Here is a 17,311-nt window from a genome sequence, read left to right on the forward strand (position 1 = left end):
AAGTTCTAATGTCAATCCTGTCCTCTGACAAAAACACAAACACCCACACACACCCACACACACACACACACACACACACACACACATACACACACATACACACACATACACACACACACACACACACACACACACACACACACACACACACACACACACACACACACACACACTCACACACAAATAGTACGGGTGTACTATTTGAACACCGGCACTAGTTTCTCTCATAAAACAGGCCTGGCTCAAGCACTGTATTAACCCCGCCCATAGCTACATGAGAGAAATAGCAGCCAATCATGGACATGGGCCACATCTCTTCATGACGATAGGTTCCAATGAGAGGTACACTTCCTGCCCACTCCACCAATCAGCTCTCATCCTCCCTCAGCTCGCTGGGCAGGAACTTGTACTGCTGCTGTCTGATCTGAGCCAGCTTCTTCCTGGCCTCCTCCAGCTCTCTCTCCTTCCTCAGCATCTCCTCCTGCGCTGCAATGATCTGAGGAGGAGAGGAAAGGGTTGAAGACAGGGTTCTCTGTGCTCTGACACACACACACACACACACACACACGCACACACACACACACACACATTCACAAATGCACAAATGCACACACACGCGCGTGCGCTCACATGCACGCACACACGCAAACACACACACACACGCACGCACACACGCACGCACGCACGCACGCACACACACACACACACACACACGCGCACACACACACACACACACACACACACACACACACACACACACACACACACACACGTACAGTATGTCTTCCATAAACGTATGTTTCCACTCTATACATTCTGAGGTATACTGTACAGATCAATACAGCAGGGAAGTGAAAGGGTATACACACATTGAGCCATTCCCTTCAGTGCCTTCACATAGGGATGTGACTTATATACGGACCGTAATGCAAATAATCTTGAATTTGAAATGTGGAACTGCAAAGTCAAGAATCCTTTCTTCAGAACATTTGAAATGCGGCTCATACTCCATTTCACCAGCGTCTCAGAAGGTTTCCTTAAAGCGGTTTATAGAAAACCTACAATCAACATAATTCGCCTGTGGTACCAAGTGGAATTTCTTAACTGTAAGTATGCAGTAAGTGTGTATTTATTTTCTTAGGCGAGGAGCTTTTGTGGATTTGGAAGATGGCAGCAGGAGGTTTATTACTGGCCCACTTGAGAGAGATGTCTCTGGAGGGGTGCTGGCTGGACGCCCTTCAGCATAAACATGCGTACGTACACACATACGTACACACACACACACGTACACACACATGTACACACACACGTACACACACGCATGCACGCACGCACACCCCCACACACCCCCACACACCCCCACACACACACGCACACACACACACACACACACACACACACACACACACACACACGCACACACAGGTCTCTGGGAGAGATATGGATTCAACCTCTCTAGATGAAACAAAGCTTCCTGGAGAGAAACCGCCCCCGGGCTTTGAATAAGTAGACATTCACTCTTCAATTACTCTCAACTGGCAGTGGATGAAAAGGGAGCCCGGATAAGTCATTCGCTGCGACTGAAGAATGTGAAAACTTCAAGGGATTTGATGTTCGGGCAGCTGTGGATGCCTGGTTAACCACAGCTGGTGAGCTGTTTAGCCAGGGTGGCCTACTTTAATTTTCAGATACATTTAACTGGACAGGAAGTGTGCATGTGAAAGTAATACTAACAACTTCTTCATCGTTACTTCTACAGAGTTACGGAGTGATAATTGCAGGAATTCCAAAAATCCCTCAACTCTCACCTGAGCGATGCCTCCCACAAACTTTGTCTTCACCACCACGCTGTCATCGTCTGCCTTGTCGAAGGCTGCTTTTTGGGCCGCTTTCACCAGGTTGTCGGACGCCCGCTTCACCGCATTCCCAGCAGCCTTAGGGGAAACAAGAGTCCCGGGGTTACAGACATCTCTGTGTGTCTAGGTCTGAGGCCAAGCGGCTTGTGTACAGTGGGGGGGTTACCTGCAGTCTCCGTTGACCTGAATCAGACACTTTTAGGATCGGACATGGTCTGTGACATACATATACGTGTTGGGAGTGTTTGCTTGTGTGTGCAGGTCTCTGCTTGATTATTATTTAGTAGGAGAACCTGCAATACTGGCATTATTCATGTTCAGTAAGAGTTCCGTCAGGAATCATAATGCACGCGAACATAATTAAACGCTTTTCAAAAAATGCCGGTTGAGAGAGGACGCTGGCGTTGCTTGTTCGCCGCTTCTCCGCCCGAAATCTAGGTGTATCAGAGTAGATTGTCCTACAAAGACACTTAGATTTTGATTTAGTAACCTAAAAATTCATTAGACCCCTATACTTTCTTTTATTAATTTTTGTTTCTTTTTATTATTACTACTCGATCTTTTCAGTTTATAAAGAGTCTTTGAGTGTCTAAAAAAAGTGCTATATAAGTCTAATGTTATTATTATATAATTATTATTATTTCATGAGTCATTATATTATATTATTATTATTATTGTATAATTAATTATTATTATTTCATGAGTTACCTGCAGTCTCCTCATGGCCTCAGAGCCCTGGTCAGCCTTGACCTTGCAGGCCACCAGCAGCTGGGCGGTGGAGGCCGCCACCTGCTTGGCAGAGGAGATGAGCTTCTCCTCCGTGGCGTGCCCCTGGACCGAGGCGTTGGCCGACTCACACAAGTTACTGGTCGCTGCCGCCACCATCCGCGCCTGGCCCGGGGGAACAGCAAACCACACTTCTGAGATACAGCCTCCGATACAACGGAGTAGACACGAGGCTTATGTGTGTAGAACCACGCACACAGCTTCAGGGAGTATGGCTTATTTGGAATCATTCAAGAATAAAGAATTACTGGTGGAAACTCACAGCAGATATGAGCCCCTGTGACCATTGGCCATCGTCCACAGCATTAGCCAGAATAGATCCCACCTGTAAAACACGAGAGAGAGGATGGGAATGGGGACAGGGGTATGGGGGGGCGGGGAGATTACTTTACTGAGTAACGTTTCACAGACATCGTTGTTTTTCTCAACAAGTCACTCTGTTTGGACTGACCTTGCCCTGCGCCACCAGCTCTCTCTGTGCGGCGGAGGCAGACTTGACCAAGGCACTGGTGGCAGCAGCGATGGATTTAGCTGCCTCCAGGATCTGCTCCTCAAAGTCCAGTGACTCATCTGCTTGCTGAAAGTGAAACCGCACATTTAACCATCAAACGACAATCTAAAGTAAGCACATCGAGAAGATCTAAATGTAATTTACGCAAGCGGAATGTCTAAATTCCAGAATGATTGTCGCAATGACTCTGCGGTATCTTTCAAAACAATGGAATCATTACGAATATAAACTTTCAGGAACATCTCTGATGTGGAAGAAGTAGAAAATGGCGACATCTTGTGGTGACTGCGTAAAAAAACCAACAAACTCCAAAATGTTTACTCTGGGAAAACTCAAACCGACTTTACCATACACAGAAAAACACTCAAACTAGAAACTCTCAAATGCTAATACAAAAAGACATGTCATCCCTGCCTCAGTCAACCACTCAGGTCAGTGAGCATACACCATGCTACTACCAGTACCAACATACAAAGGCACACGTGGCTGGAGACAGGGCGGGACACTGTAGGAATATGTTTGATATATAGTTGGACTGAATAACAACCTAATATATCAAACATATCAGACAGAGCCCTGCAGAGAAGGCTTCCAGGGCTACAACATCTTTAAGAGAATGTAGGGAAGAGAGTGAGGCATGCTGGGACAAAAGAGGCCCCTCTACAGGATGGGAGCGAGGAGCAGGGAGCAAGGGTGGGGGCACAGAGGAGAGGATGGAAGGAAGGAAGGAAGGAAAAAAGGAAGGAAGGAGGGAGGGAGAAGAAGGAGAACAGGAGGAGTTTTAGATGGTCAGTCAGTCACAGACAGTCTCTCATCATGTACGGTCATCATCATAATCATCATCTGGTTAAGACTGTTCTATAATGTCATAATAGCTTCCCTAGCACTAATCAACAGGTCCTAGACTAGAGATTGCCATGACATTGGTCATGTTATGACCTGACTCTGTACTGAAGTTAGTAAGTAAACTATTGTAAGACAAAACAACAAAAAATAAGACCTCGAAAAAAAAAACTCTGCCTCACTGGACACAGGATGCAATGTTCTAACTGACCACTAGAGGGCAGACAGATGTCTGAAAAGAAGCAGCAAACCACCTCCCACAGTCCCTCTCACAACCCCTGAGCTCTGTGTCGGCGTGGCTCTGAGGCTACAGCAGAATGAGGAGGCCTTGTCCTGAAAACAGTACATTCCCCAGCAGCCATGTGTAGCACTGTACCAGGGGGACCAGATCTAATCAACCAACGGAGAAAAACCAGGAAGACCACAGAGCACTACAGGGAGAGAGGGAAGAGAACCCGGGAGAAACTAACTATCCAATATCGTATATCATAGGCATTTTTGTACCTCTGCCACAGATGTGTACGTGCTTTTAGAGGAGTCGAGTTCGTTTTGTGCAATACCACTGCATTGGGTAGACGATGAATACTTTGGACTGAAAAAGGCCATGTGATTTGAGTTTAGACAGAACAGAAGAATGGCTGTCATAAAACAAAGGAAATACATTCACACAAGAGGGATGACCTTGCCTTCAAATAAGGCTGCAGACAGAACATCACAAAGTTGAACTCATGCCAACATAAGCTCCTGGAGCCAAGAAATGTAATTGCGTCTCCTGGCAACATAACTCCAAAATAATCGACAAGCAAACACAGCAGATTACTCCCACGATGAACATTTCAAATGACCATAAATACATACATTGACATTGTAAAAAAGGTCACGAAAACCTCCCAGGAATTGTTGTGTCTGGAGTTGTGACTCAACAGTCAGCAGTCACCCCCCACCCTCTCAATACATCTCTATAACTAAAAACCCCTGGTGAGTGGAACAGACGGGGCCTGAGGGGGAGAGTAAGGTTTGAGAGGGTGGAAGGAATGAGAAGGCGGGGGGGGGGGGGGGCTGGTACCTTGGGTTTGGCTCTGGGTTTGAGCTGCTCCAGTTTCTTGGCGGCGGCCTCGATGGACGCTGCAGCCCCCAGCAGCTCTGTCTCAGCTATGACAGTGGGGTCCTCTGGGTCCACCCATTCTGATCCTAAAACAAACCCAAAGAATGAGCGTCACAAAACCCCCACAGTCCCCGTCGAAAAAACAAAGGCTCCATAACTCACAAGAGCAACCAAAACATACGCTAGTCCACCATGACTAATCTGAAATCTAATCCCTGTTCAAACAAAGCCACTTCCCTTCACTCACAAAACCATACCACTATGACGATAACTATACTTTTCATTTTTTTGGACACAAAAACACACATTACGATCCACATCATTCGCACCAAACCCTTCTATTCAACACACATCACGTGTAGGTCACACGCGACAGACTGTGCAACAGGCGTGCAAACGACAACCCAGAGACACACCTCGTACTGCTCCTCGGAGCTGCTGAAACAAAGCCGAGCGGCTTCTACCGCACAACCCTTCCCCCCCACCCTGATCCGGTCTCTAGTGTGATTGTAATGTCTCAAAGTGAAATAAGGTTAAATAAGAGCTAAAAAAGGTACTCTTTGATGGAGTCATTGTCACTGTTTATAGGTTTTAAAGTGGCCATAAAAAAAAAAAAAAACGGGACTCTCTCGGGGAACAGCTTGGAAAAGCAGATGGAATGATGTTTTTTTTTTGCGGATCGAGTTGAACCCTGGGGAAATCTGTTCCTGCCCTCTCCGCTCCTCTCCTCCCTCTCCTGTCCCCCCCCTACTCTACCTCTCCCATGTGTATATGATATAGGTGATCTGCGAGAATAAAACACACCATCCCCTCCCCCCAACACACACAGACACACACACACACACACACACACACACACACTTACCTCCATCTGAGGCAGGCGAGAGAGAGAAAACAAGGTTGCGTTAGAGAGGTGAACTGGATAGCCGTGGGGCTTTGGCGATATGCTAATCGGATTCTCGTCAAAACACAATCTATTAGTGCTGTCAGGGCTACGTTCCAGGGGTAATAGGGTGTGACAGAAAACCCAGCTGATCTCAGAGCTTCACACTTTACTTTGCACTTACTCTGGGTATTATTCTGACACGTTCAATAGGATCAGTGCAGGTAAAGTGACTTTCATAACCTGTGTTCTGGGTCCCGTGTGTGGACCCCTAAACGAATCTACGTTGTTGGTCTTGAACAGGTTGAGTTTAGTGTATTAGTGGGTAGCGGCGGCAGTTGGTGGAGGTAGAAATGGGAGGATGGCAGCAGGGTTCCCACACCTTCTGAAACATCACATCCAAGCACCTTTCAAGGACTTTCAAGGACTTTCGAGGACTTTCAAGACTCAATTCCCTCAAATTCAAGAACCCAACACGGCATAGTTTGAGACAGATCTAGACGAGAATTTATATAATAGGAACTATCCGCTCACAGACAACAATTAAAAACAGAGGCTTGAATGTGTGAACACTAGATGGTCTCTTGCCTTCTCTACCACAGCACAGCAAAACAATATAGTGTCAAATATGTGTAAAGTTAAGCAATACAGAGACTTATTTACTAGTTGACGAGCTAAGTAAAACATTTTTGTATATATATAAAAAAAACTTAAGACCTTGATTTTTTTTTCTCAAATTCACAAACTTTCAAGGATATCAAGGACCCGTGGGAACCCTGGGATGGGCTCATGGTAAAGCCTGGAATGGAATCAGGAATGGTGTTCCATTCTGTGTTGGACACCATTCCCCCTTCCATTCCATGCCTTACAATATAACCTGTCCTCTGATTTCTACCTTCACCAGCCTCCCCTGATGGATGTTGATGTATAGGTGGGTGTGCTGCATGCAGTAGTCTGGTCTAACTGGGAGTGTGTGTGTGTGTGTGTGTGTATGTGTGTGTGTGTGTGTAGTCTGGTCTAACTGGGAGGGTGTGTGTGTGTGTAGTCTGGTCTAACTGGGAGGGTGTGTGTGTGTGTAGTCTGGTCTAACTGGGAGGGTGTGTGTGTGTGTAGTCTGGTCTACCTGGGAGGGTGTGTGTGTGTGTGTGTCTGGTCTAACTGGGAGGGTGTGTGTGTGTGTGGATCCATAATGAAAGTCACGTGTGTGTGTGTGTGTGTGTGTGTGTGTGTGTGTGTGTGTCAGCGCTGTGTGTGGCCTCACCCTTCATGGCCTCAGCTGTCTGGATGAGCTCCGTCACGCACCCCGCCACGCGCTTGGAGTGTACGGACAGCTGCTGCTTCTGCTCCGCCGTGGGCTTCTGGAGCACCTGGACACGACACACACACACACACACACACACGTGACTTTCATTATGGATCCACACGTTGCGCAGGCCCGTCTGACACGTTAATCCTCTCTTTCTCTTGCTCTCTCTCAGATGCACCCACGCACGCTCCCACGCACACACGCACGCACACTGTTTTGTCGCTGTTACCTGCAGCACTTGCTCCAGCAGGTCGACGTATCGGGTGGTGCACTCTACCCCATAGAGCAGAGCCTTGTTCTTGACCTCCTCTCCCACCTCAGGGTGGCAGGCTGCTTGCTGGAGGAACACACACACACAACAACAACAACAACAACAACAACAACATCATACATCATACATCATCAATATCAGAAAAAACATACAGTGAGATGTGAAATTCTCACAGGAGAACGTTCAGGTGCCAAGTAATTTTCACTAAGGCAAGATCATTCTGAATGGCATATTTAAGAGACAACTACACCATCTTTAGTGTTAAATCTGTATAAAAAAGCGTTCTGCTCCTTAATTCCCTGCACGGAGAGACAAACGCCAAACGCACTCTGACATTGAACGGCGGGGGAGAGTCACCAGCAGCTATCTTAAAAATCAACCCTACACTCACGTGTGTGCTGCTCAGGCAGTGAGGCATGATGGGACTGCTGTGGAGTGTGTGTGTGTGTGTGTGTGTGTGTGTGTGTGAGCCCTGCGCTGCATGTGTGTGTGTGTGTGGATTAGCACCTTGCAGGTGGTCAGCATATCGTAGATGGCCTTGCGGCTCAGGTTGGCGGTGGCGATCACGTCCTCCTGCTGGGTGGAGTTGCCCGCGGCAACGGCTTTGGCCGTCGCCCTGGTGATGCCCTTTGTCATGCGGATGAACTCTTCCGGCGTGGTCGACTTCTCAGGGACGTCCTTGGACTGGAACACCTGCGCACGGGAGGGTTTCAAGTGTGACCGTTGGAACACAATTCCGGAAAAAAGCGGCAGCGGTGATTGGAGCAGTGATACAGACTGAAGAGTCTGGAACAGAGGGGGTGCTCAGCCTGAGGTGTACACAGCCATTGTACAAGAGTAAACAAGTGGGGGGGGGGGTAAATTCCCCAGTGTTATTGATGCCACTGTAATTGTAAGCTAAGTGGGGCTTGTGTTTGATTTTGGATTTCGCCTCAGCCCGGGTAAAGCCTTCGCGTGTGTCCTGGGGGTACGCTGATAAGGATTAGCAGTAAATCACAAGGAAAACAAGCCGGTGAATAATTTCAATCTCTCTCTCTCTCTCTCTCTCTCTCTCTCTCTCTCTCTCTCTCTCTCTCTCTCTCTCTCTCTCTCTCTCTCTCTCTCTCTCTCTCTCTCTCTCTCTCTCTCTCTCTCTCTCTCTCTCTCTCTCTCTCTCTCTCTCTCTCTCTCTCTCTCTCTCTCTCTCTCTCTCTCTCTCTCTCTCTCTCTCTCTCTCTCTCTCTCTCTCTCTTTCCCTCCCAATTGTGTCTGCAACACGACCCCCCGCCGAGAACGATAGGAGTGCAGGGCTGTGGGGTCGAAGGAAAGAGGGGAGAGGACGGCATGGGGGGTTGAATAGATATGAGGGGTGTTTAAGATGGAGTCAAACCCCCCCCCCCCCCCCCAACTTCAACAGCATTTTACCTCAGTTTTACCTTCAACAGACATACCTCAATGGCTTTAACCTGTGAGAGAGCTCTTGTGTTCTCCCTCTAATAACTAACATCCCCGCTGGGCCAGAGTAGAGAGGTCGGCCTGTCACTGCCTCTTACCGTCAGTTCCTGTTTGATGCACTCGATGGTGGCCTCCAGCGCCCTCGTCCCGCGAGTGGCCTCGTCCTCCACCGCCTTCACCGTCTTCAACAGAGACGTCACGTTGGTGACCATGACCTGTCAGAGAGACAGAGAGGGGGGGGGAGAGAGAGAGAGAAAGAGAGAGAGAGAGATGCACCAGTAAGGTAAGGGAATGCCATTCAGATAAGAGAACCGAGGAAAACCAGCAGGTGGAGCTGTCTGTCTCTCAAGGAGCACACACACAAGAATGGATTATCTAGTCAGATACAGTCAAATGCAACTCGTGCAGCGAGGAAATCGTCTTTCAAGAGGAAAACCTTGTATAAAAAGGATGTCGTCAAACTCATTCTTTTTCTACGACGAAGTGAGAACTTCTGTTTGCAGATCTGTTACTAACTACCAACAGCTTTTTTGGAGGGGAGCAGATTGTGTCATGGAGCGCTGAGCAACCCGATCACTGAGGGGCTTGAGAGGGTCCCATTTGGAGGTCACCATATGGTGGAGGAATGGAAACAGCCTGTCAGCGAGAGCCGGTTCCGTGGGTGGCCTTAATTTGATTAAAACGAGAGTAAAAAAAAAAGGGAAAAAAAGGCAAATGTAACACTAAGGGGGATATATGCATACTGTATGGAATGAGGATAAGGGGATAAGGATACGAGGGGATTGAAGGGAGAGTAGGGGCTAAGGCCTTTAAGACGTTAAAGCTAGTTATCTCTATCTAGCTCTACGGTACTATATACCTAGGAAATGCTTTGAGCTTGTCACTAAAGTAGGTATACAGTACTGCCTGTTCACACCAGGATTAGGGACACAAGTGACCTGTGAGGGAGATTTTTAGAGCTGAACTTTGTGGCTTATGTGTCAGCGGACATGAAGGCTGAGAGACTAGAAAGGACAGGACAGGCAGGTTTGGCTGAGCTTTAGTAAAAGCCCACTGTCATCACCCGTCCAGAGACTCTCAGAGATAAGGAGCCTCTCCAGTCGTCCAGTCACAGTGTTGTGATCACAGACAGCTCAGCTCTCACACCCACTGTGACGAGTCACACACACCTTGATACCCATCTCACTGACACAGGGACACATACAGAGATGACAGACGCACGCACGCACGCACGCACGCACGCACGCACGCACGCACGCACGCACGCACGCACGCACGCACGCACACACACACACAGATAAGGATTGTCATATCCTGCTGGAAACAGGACCATATTTGGTGCTGTTAGATTATGGCAGTGTGACAGACCCAGCATCTTCTAGATGTATATCTCTATGAGACAATAGAATAATATATATATACAAAGAGTAACAGTGTAGACAATAGACACAATGGGACACACACCTCTGTGTTAGAGGACTCTCTGTCTGTGCCCGCTTAGCTATTCACTTCTTTTTTAGAATGAATTTAGCTATGTTTGAATGAAACAAAATAAAATCTATGTTGACAGCACAAACTGCTGGACTGATCGGTCTCAAACAGAAAAGAGGTACCCACCACCTTTTCCTGGGTTGATCTACAGTACTCCCGAACACATGCGGGTACCGCATGAAATCACATTGATAATAATAATACATTAGACTTATATAGAAGAGGTGGGTTTTGAGGGCCTGTTTAAATGTTGGGAGGGTGTTGGCCTGTCTGATGTGGTTGGGGAGGGCGTTCCAGAGGGACGGGGCTGCGGCTGAAAAGGCCCCATCACCCCAGGTTCGGAGCTTGGTCCTGGTGGTCTTGAGGGTGGTTTATATATATAATGCACCATGCTGACAAGTATATTCAATAAAACAAGAGAAAGTGATATCTACACATGTCTACATTTCTGAAATGGAGGCAACCTCTGATGAACACTGGGATTATAGTAATGTAGAGCTCGTTGTTGTAGAACAGGCCAGTTTAATGAATATTCAACGAGGTTGCGTAGGCAACTAAAGGGAGCGCAGTCTGTGAAGAGGATATCCGTGAACTTGTCAGTGCAAATGTTTCGGAATTGAACGCAGCCACAGTTTCAGAACGGAATGCAGCCTATGCAAATGTGTTAATGTATGCAAATAAATTGGCTGTCTTTTATGTTTTTATTTGTTGTTTTTAAACTTATATCCCCAGACAATGTAGATAAAAATCCATTGAGAGAAAAAATAATAATGTGATGCTGAATTTAGGAACATGATGACCAGTGGCTAAATTCCATTGATTTTAGATGGTTTATGGACTATAATTCAGTCAAAGTTCAATGGTTTTTGAACATCCCCACACAGCATTATGTAACAGCGTTATGTATTTTCACTATTGTCTAACTATTATAATAATTAGAACAATATGTTTTCCCCCACAAAAAAGAAGAAAAAGTAAATGCCGCCTATGCTAATGTCTTACCTTGGCCGCACTTTTCAGCTGATACATGGACGGGTGGTCTGCCGGCTTGCCTGAAGCACACTTGGTGGCGCCGATGAGCTCCGCTAGCGCCTTCGCCACATCCCTCACTGCGTTTATCAGAACCACCTGGGGAGACGGAATTCAAATCAATACAACACAATAGACCGAGTACTGCTTTATCAGCATGACCCGAGGGCAGGATTTAACAGAGCCAACGCTTATCAGTTCCACCTGGAGGTATGATACTTATGGCTGAGGAGGGGGAGAGATAGCGAGGCTGGAGGAGGCTGTACGTGTGTCAGACTCGGAGGGTGAAAACATAACCCCAGGGAGACAGAATGGCAGAGGGAGACAGAATAGGAGTCTAATAGTTCAACCTTCGAATAATACAAGGACACACAAGTTGTTGGGGGTGATGCAACTGAATAGTTTCACTGAGACCGTTGAAAAACCTTCCAGAAAAAGTAAAATGAAGTAACTATTGATTTCGATGAAGAGAGTGTTTTATTGTGCCGTTCATGCAGCGGGGTTACCTGTGTCTCCGGGTCATCGGAGCCCATGCTGGTGGCTCCTAGCTTGACTACGTCAGTGAGCAGGGTGATGGTCTTGGCTGAGGATGCGGCGGCCTGTGCCAGTCTGTCCTGACTGGAGGCAGCGCCAGACACCAGCAGCTTGGTGTCCTCCACCAGGGCTTTGGCTGTCTTCAGGATGCTCTCCCTGCACGGGGAACAACACACCAACTTAACACTAGAACAGCCGTGCCTTTTTACCTACTAAAAGAGCCCCTCTTTACAATGCTCAAACTGCTATTTACACACAACGACCACTAGTTAGCCGTTTGTAAATTAGCCTGCCTCCTACACAGAAAAATGGCAAAATAGCTTTATATTAGCTTATCCTGATGTGATTTTGAAAATGTAAGGATACTGGGTGGTAGAACGCACTTATCTAGGAAAAGTCATGAAAGGAGGGTCCTGAAATTTGATCGAGTTCAAAGATATAACATTTTTCTTTACTAACCCTAACCCTAAGTGACCCCTCATGGCTGTTCTAGTGTTAAACCTCTGTATCCTTGTCTAGTTCAACTTAACCTGTAGTCACACATGAAAAAAAGAAAGAAAAAAAAAGGAAAAAGCTGTGTTGCAAGTGATCATTGTGTAGGCATGGACAGACTGGTATATTAAGAGTATCTAAGAACAATTATGAATATTCTAATATAGCACTCTGGGCATGGAGAGAGAGGTCTATTCTTTTGAACTACAGTTGCAGCTTTAATCTGGGGGTCGTAGTCACCTCTACTCCTACTACCTTAGGAGGGATGTAAATTGAACACCTCTAGGTCACTTCACCTGGCGGTACCCGCGGCACAAAGACAACAGAGCGGCGGTTCAGACGGGTCCTCGTTGCCCTGCTCGGCTCCGGGGGTCTCACCTGTGGTCGGCGAAGGACTCGTCGTTCTCCGGGTTGAGCGTCCCGGCCGAGGCGAACATGATGGTGGTGTCCAGGTCGGCGATGATGCCGGAGACGGCGCAGGCCGCCGTGATGCACGCCTGCGTGCCTTTGTTTCCTGCCTGCAGCGCCGACAGCACCATGGAAACCTTCACAAGTAAGTAAGTAAGTAAAACTTTATTTATATAGCGCCCTTCACAGCACGAATGCACAGGGTGCTTTACAGCCCAAATAAGGGATAACATGGGTGGAAAGAAAAGCGCAAACAAACATCATCAAAAGAGATTAAAATGGAACACCCCAAGGGGCAACATAAACAGAACATAAACAGGAACAATATATATAAGTGACTACCGGCCTGCCTAAACAGGTGAGTCTTTAATTGGCGTTTAAAAAACAAGTTCTGAGGGAGCGGCTCTCAGTTCAAGGGTGGGGGGTGGGGATGTTACAGTGAGGTAGATACAGCGCCTATCCCAACATGACTCCGTATTGGATGTCTAAACAGTGTCACATCAGGACACATCGTTCCATTAGGACCTTGTCTTTGGTGTTCAGACAAGAGGCCTTGGGGTCAAATTAATCTGGGAGTGACGGAATCACAGCTCTGGATCATCGATGGGTTTACTGCCCTCGAATAACGTGTTTGGTGAAATCCTAGAGATAGAGATAGAATCTACTGGATCTGTGGGTGAAAACCCTCATCGAATGAAAGCCACTCGTTCACCTGGAGAGTGTTGGTGTGAATCAACGGAGTGGGAGGAAAGAGAGAGTGAGGCGACCTCAGAGAGCCGGCCTGCTGAGGAGGGAGCTGCCAACAGGAAAGAGGACTAACCGTGTATTAACCCGAGCTAATGCCGCGCACACACAAAGACACAGACACAGACACAGACACAGACACAGGCACAGACACAGTCACAGACACAGACACAGACACAGACACAGGCACACACACACACACACACACACACACACACACATACACATACACATACACATACACATACACAGGCACAGGCACACAGACACAGACACACAGACACAGATTCAGACACAGACACACAGAGACTCAGACACACACACAAACACAGGCACACAAACACACGCACAGGCACACGCACACTCACACAGACACAGACACACATACAGAGACACACAGACAGAGACACACAGACACAGACACACACAACGCCAATGAGTCTGCCGCTGCATCTCTGAGAGTTCCCAGACAGCTGTCTGCAGTATCTCACAAGCAAATTAAGAGCCATGAGAGGCGCATTCAAATAAGGCCTAAATATAACGTCTCAATATAATGTCTCAATATAACGTCTCAATATAACATCTCAATATAATGTCTCAATATAACGTCTCAATATAATGTCTCAATATAAATGCTGTTCATCCTTGTAGAAAGAACAATATTGGAGGAGGAGTTTCATGATAACAACTTTCATTTCATCCTCAGAAAGGAGCTGAGTATTCACTTAGAAATGTCTCTTGTGAAATCTGTGTTTATTGAAATCCCATCTTGCCTACCTTTCAACGGGAAAAGCATTATAATTGGATGTATGTATAGACCACCTGACTCTACTGATTCTACTTTGGAAACTATAAACATCAAACGTAAGATATGTGTCCTACTTGGTGAATTCAACATTAATCCACAGCTGACTTTCTTAACACACTTTATTCTACTTATTTTTATCCACTGATTCATAAGCCTTCCCGAATTACTAGCTCAACAGCCTCGCTTATTGATAACATCTTATTCAATTGTCTGGATTTTGAAATCACCTCAGGCTTATTGATATCTATCTGTCTAATATTTCTGATCATCTTCCTGTATTCCAGATTATCCATACCACAGGGAATATAAATGCTAAACTCTGCATCAAATTTCTGATTTACAAGTAAGTAATAGACATGTTTTTTAAAAGATGACAAGAATATTTAGTCTAGAAGCTTTTCACCAGCAGATATTAGCGAGTTGTTTGTCAGAGTTTCCTGCCTGTAGTGACTTTTGCTGTGATATGATTGGACAATTTCTATTTTGGGGCGTGGCTTAGCGATAGGTCCATTACTAAATCGAACTACACCTCCAGCTGCTGCACCTGTTGAGATTCTAGGGAAGGATGGGACTCTCCATAATCCAGAAGATATAGCTGATGGTTTCAAAGAATTATTTGTTAATATTGACTCTTCATTGGCGTCTAGCATCAAGGACTCTGATGTGAGCCCTCGTAGCCTAATTAAAGGCCAATTTTCTTCTCTCTCAAGTTTTGATCCACCCAGTGCAAATGAAGTGCATGATATAATAATGAATCTAAAACATTTTGCCCATGGTCATGATGGTATCAAAAGCAGTCTTATCAAAGAAACTATTGATTATATTATTCATCCCTTAACTCATATCCTTTATTTATCCCTACAAACTGGCATCGTCCCTCAGGAATTCAAAATCGCCAAAGTCATACCAATTTACAAATCAGGAGACACTAAGGACTTTGGCAACTACCGTCCTATATCTGTACTGCCCTGTTTTTCAAAAAACCTGGAGAAACTGATTTATACAAGAATCTCTAAGCACCTAACTGTGAACAACATCCTGTATAACCACCAGTATGGTTTCCGTAAGAAATATTCCACTTACTGAGAATGCATTGCTGCAACTTGTCAACAATATATCCACAGCACTGGATGACAAAAAACTTGCTCTTGGGGTCTTTCTAGATTTAAGCAAAGCTTTTGATACCGTCAACCATAATATTCTTATCTCCAAGCTTAGCCTAATAGATATGGAGTGCAAGATATTGCTCTTAAATGGTTTATCAACTATCTGGATAACAGAGAGGAATTTGTTTCCTCCAACGGCTGCTCATCTAAGAAATCAAGAATTATTTTTGGGGTTCCACAGGGTTCCATCTTGGGCCCTGTACTATTTTTACTTTACATCACTGATTTGTCTGTCTTGTAAAAACCGTCTCCCCTTATTATTTGCTAACGATACCAACCTTATAGCCGTAAATGATGACTTCAAGTCTCTGATTGAATGTGTAAATGAGGAATTATCATTGCATTTAACTGGTTTCAACTGAATAAGTTAACCCTCAATGTAAAAAAAATGTAACTTCATGATCTTTTGCAACAATCATCCATCACCCACAAACGGAGAGTCCGGTAAAAATTGAGACGATTAGTTCATCGGCTGCCCTACTAATCTATTCAGAATGAAATGGACACTTTGGGTTGTAGTAGTGACCCCTACCTTGGAAGTAACTCAAGCACAGATGTTACTATGAAATATGTGGGAAATCATTGAAACTATTATCATATAGACTAAGAAAGCAACAAGCAGATAATGCAATCTACAAAATGAGGTACCCCGAATCCGGAGCAATAGAGTGTAGGCTAGACAAAATTCAACAGAGTTTCGAACAAAATTTCTATAAAGCACTGTATTCCCAACCACAATTGGATAACAACCTCCAGATTGAGCCATTCCTAGCCTCTCTTGATTTACCCTCTGTCACAGATGAACAAAATGAAGACTTGGTAGCCGAAATAACAATAGAGGATTTACACTCAGCAATTTCGAGATTGAAGGCAAATAAATCCCTGGGCTCAGATGGTTTCACTGCTGAATGGTACAGATCATTTCGAGAACAATTGGCTCCAACATTACTGAGGGCATTTAATTGGGTACTACAGAAAAGGGAAATTCCGCCCTCTTTGAGGGAAGCAATAATTTCAGTCATCCCGAGGGAAGGGAAAGACAAACTAGAATGTAATAACTAACGCCCTATCAGTGTCCTGAATCTCGATTATAGATTATCTATATTATCACAAAGAATAGATAAGATCCTACCTAAACTCATTCATTTAGATCAGACAGGTTTCATTAGACAAAAGCAAACACAAGACAACATTAGAAGGTCATTACACATTATCAGACATATCACACAACACGGAATAGAGGCAGCTCTCGTAAGTTTGGACGCAGAGAAAGCTTTCGATTCAGTTAGGTGGACCTTTTTATAGCCTATAAGGTGCTATCGAGATTTGGCTTTCATGAGTCTATTATTGCAACATTCCAAGCATTATATGATAGCCCATCCACAAGGATCAAAATTAATGGGGACCTATCAGGATCCTTCATTCTGGAACGCGATCCAGGCAGGGATGACCTGCATCCCCTATCCTATTTGCCCTGTTTATTGAGCCTTTGAGCCAATCATAGATAGGGCGAAATGTTGAAATTAAGGGAATAGACATGACAGCTGGTGAGCATAAACTTGGTGTTTTTGCCAATGATGTCCTGTTATATCTAGCGCAGCCCACACAGACAATCCCAAAATGGATGGGTTTATTAGAGGAATA

At 45.6% G+C, this 17,311-nt stretch overlaps 1 protein-coding gene across 1 annotated transcript in view; it reads right to left on the reverse strand.

Moving 5' to 3' along the window:
* Positions 1 to 367: 367 nt before the first annotated feature.
* The window catches only part of tln2b (talin 2b), a gene marked incomplete at both ends in the record, with an annotated part of 60,167 nt that continues 43,223 nt past the window's right edge, over positions 368 to 17,311 (reverse strand). The window contains 13 exons of the mRNA XM_080539325.1: positions 368 to 496; positions 1,809 to 1,934; positions 2,565 to 2,747; positions 2,905 to 2,967; positions 3,094 to 3,219; positions 5,063 to 5,187; positions 7,246 to 7,351; positions 7,520 to 7,627; positions 8,069 to 8,254; positions 9,094 to 9,210; positions 11,489 to 11,614; positions 12,022 to 12,205; positions 12,920 to 13,086. Of these exons, the coding sequence (XP_080395451.1) occupies positions 368 to 496; positions 1,809 to 1,934; positions 2,565 to 2,747; positions 2,905 to 2,967; positions 3,094 to 3,219; positions 5,063 to 5,187; positions 7,246 to 7,351; positions 7,520 to 7,627; positions 8,069 to 8,254; positions 9,094 to 9,210; positions 11,489 to 11,614; positions 12,022 to 12,205; positions 12,920 to 13,086 (1,746 nt within the window). The remainder of the gene's footprint in view (positions 497 to 1,808; positions 1,935 to 2,564; positions 2,748 to 2,904; positions 2,968 to 3,093; positions 3,220 to 5,062; positions 5,188 to 7,245; positions 7,352 to 7,519; positions 7,628 to 8,068; positions 8,255 to 9,093; positions 9,211 to 11,488; positions 11,615 to 12,021; positions 12,206 to 12,919; positions 13,087 to 17,311) is intronic.

The sequence above is a fragment of the Nansenia antarctica genome (genome assembly GCF_963989245.1).
Source record: "Nansenia antarctica genome assembly, chromosome: 9".
Classification (NCBI taxonomy): Eukaryota; Metazoa; Chordata; class Actinopteri; order Argentiniformes; family Microstomatidae; genus Nansenia; species Nansenia antarctica.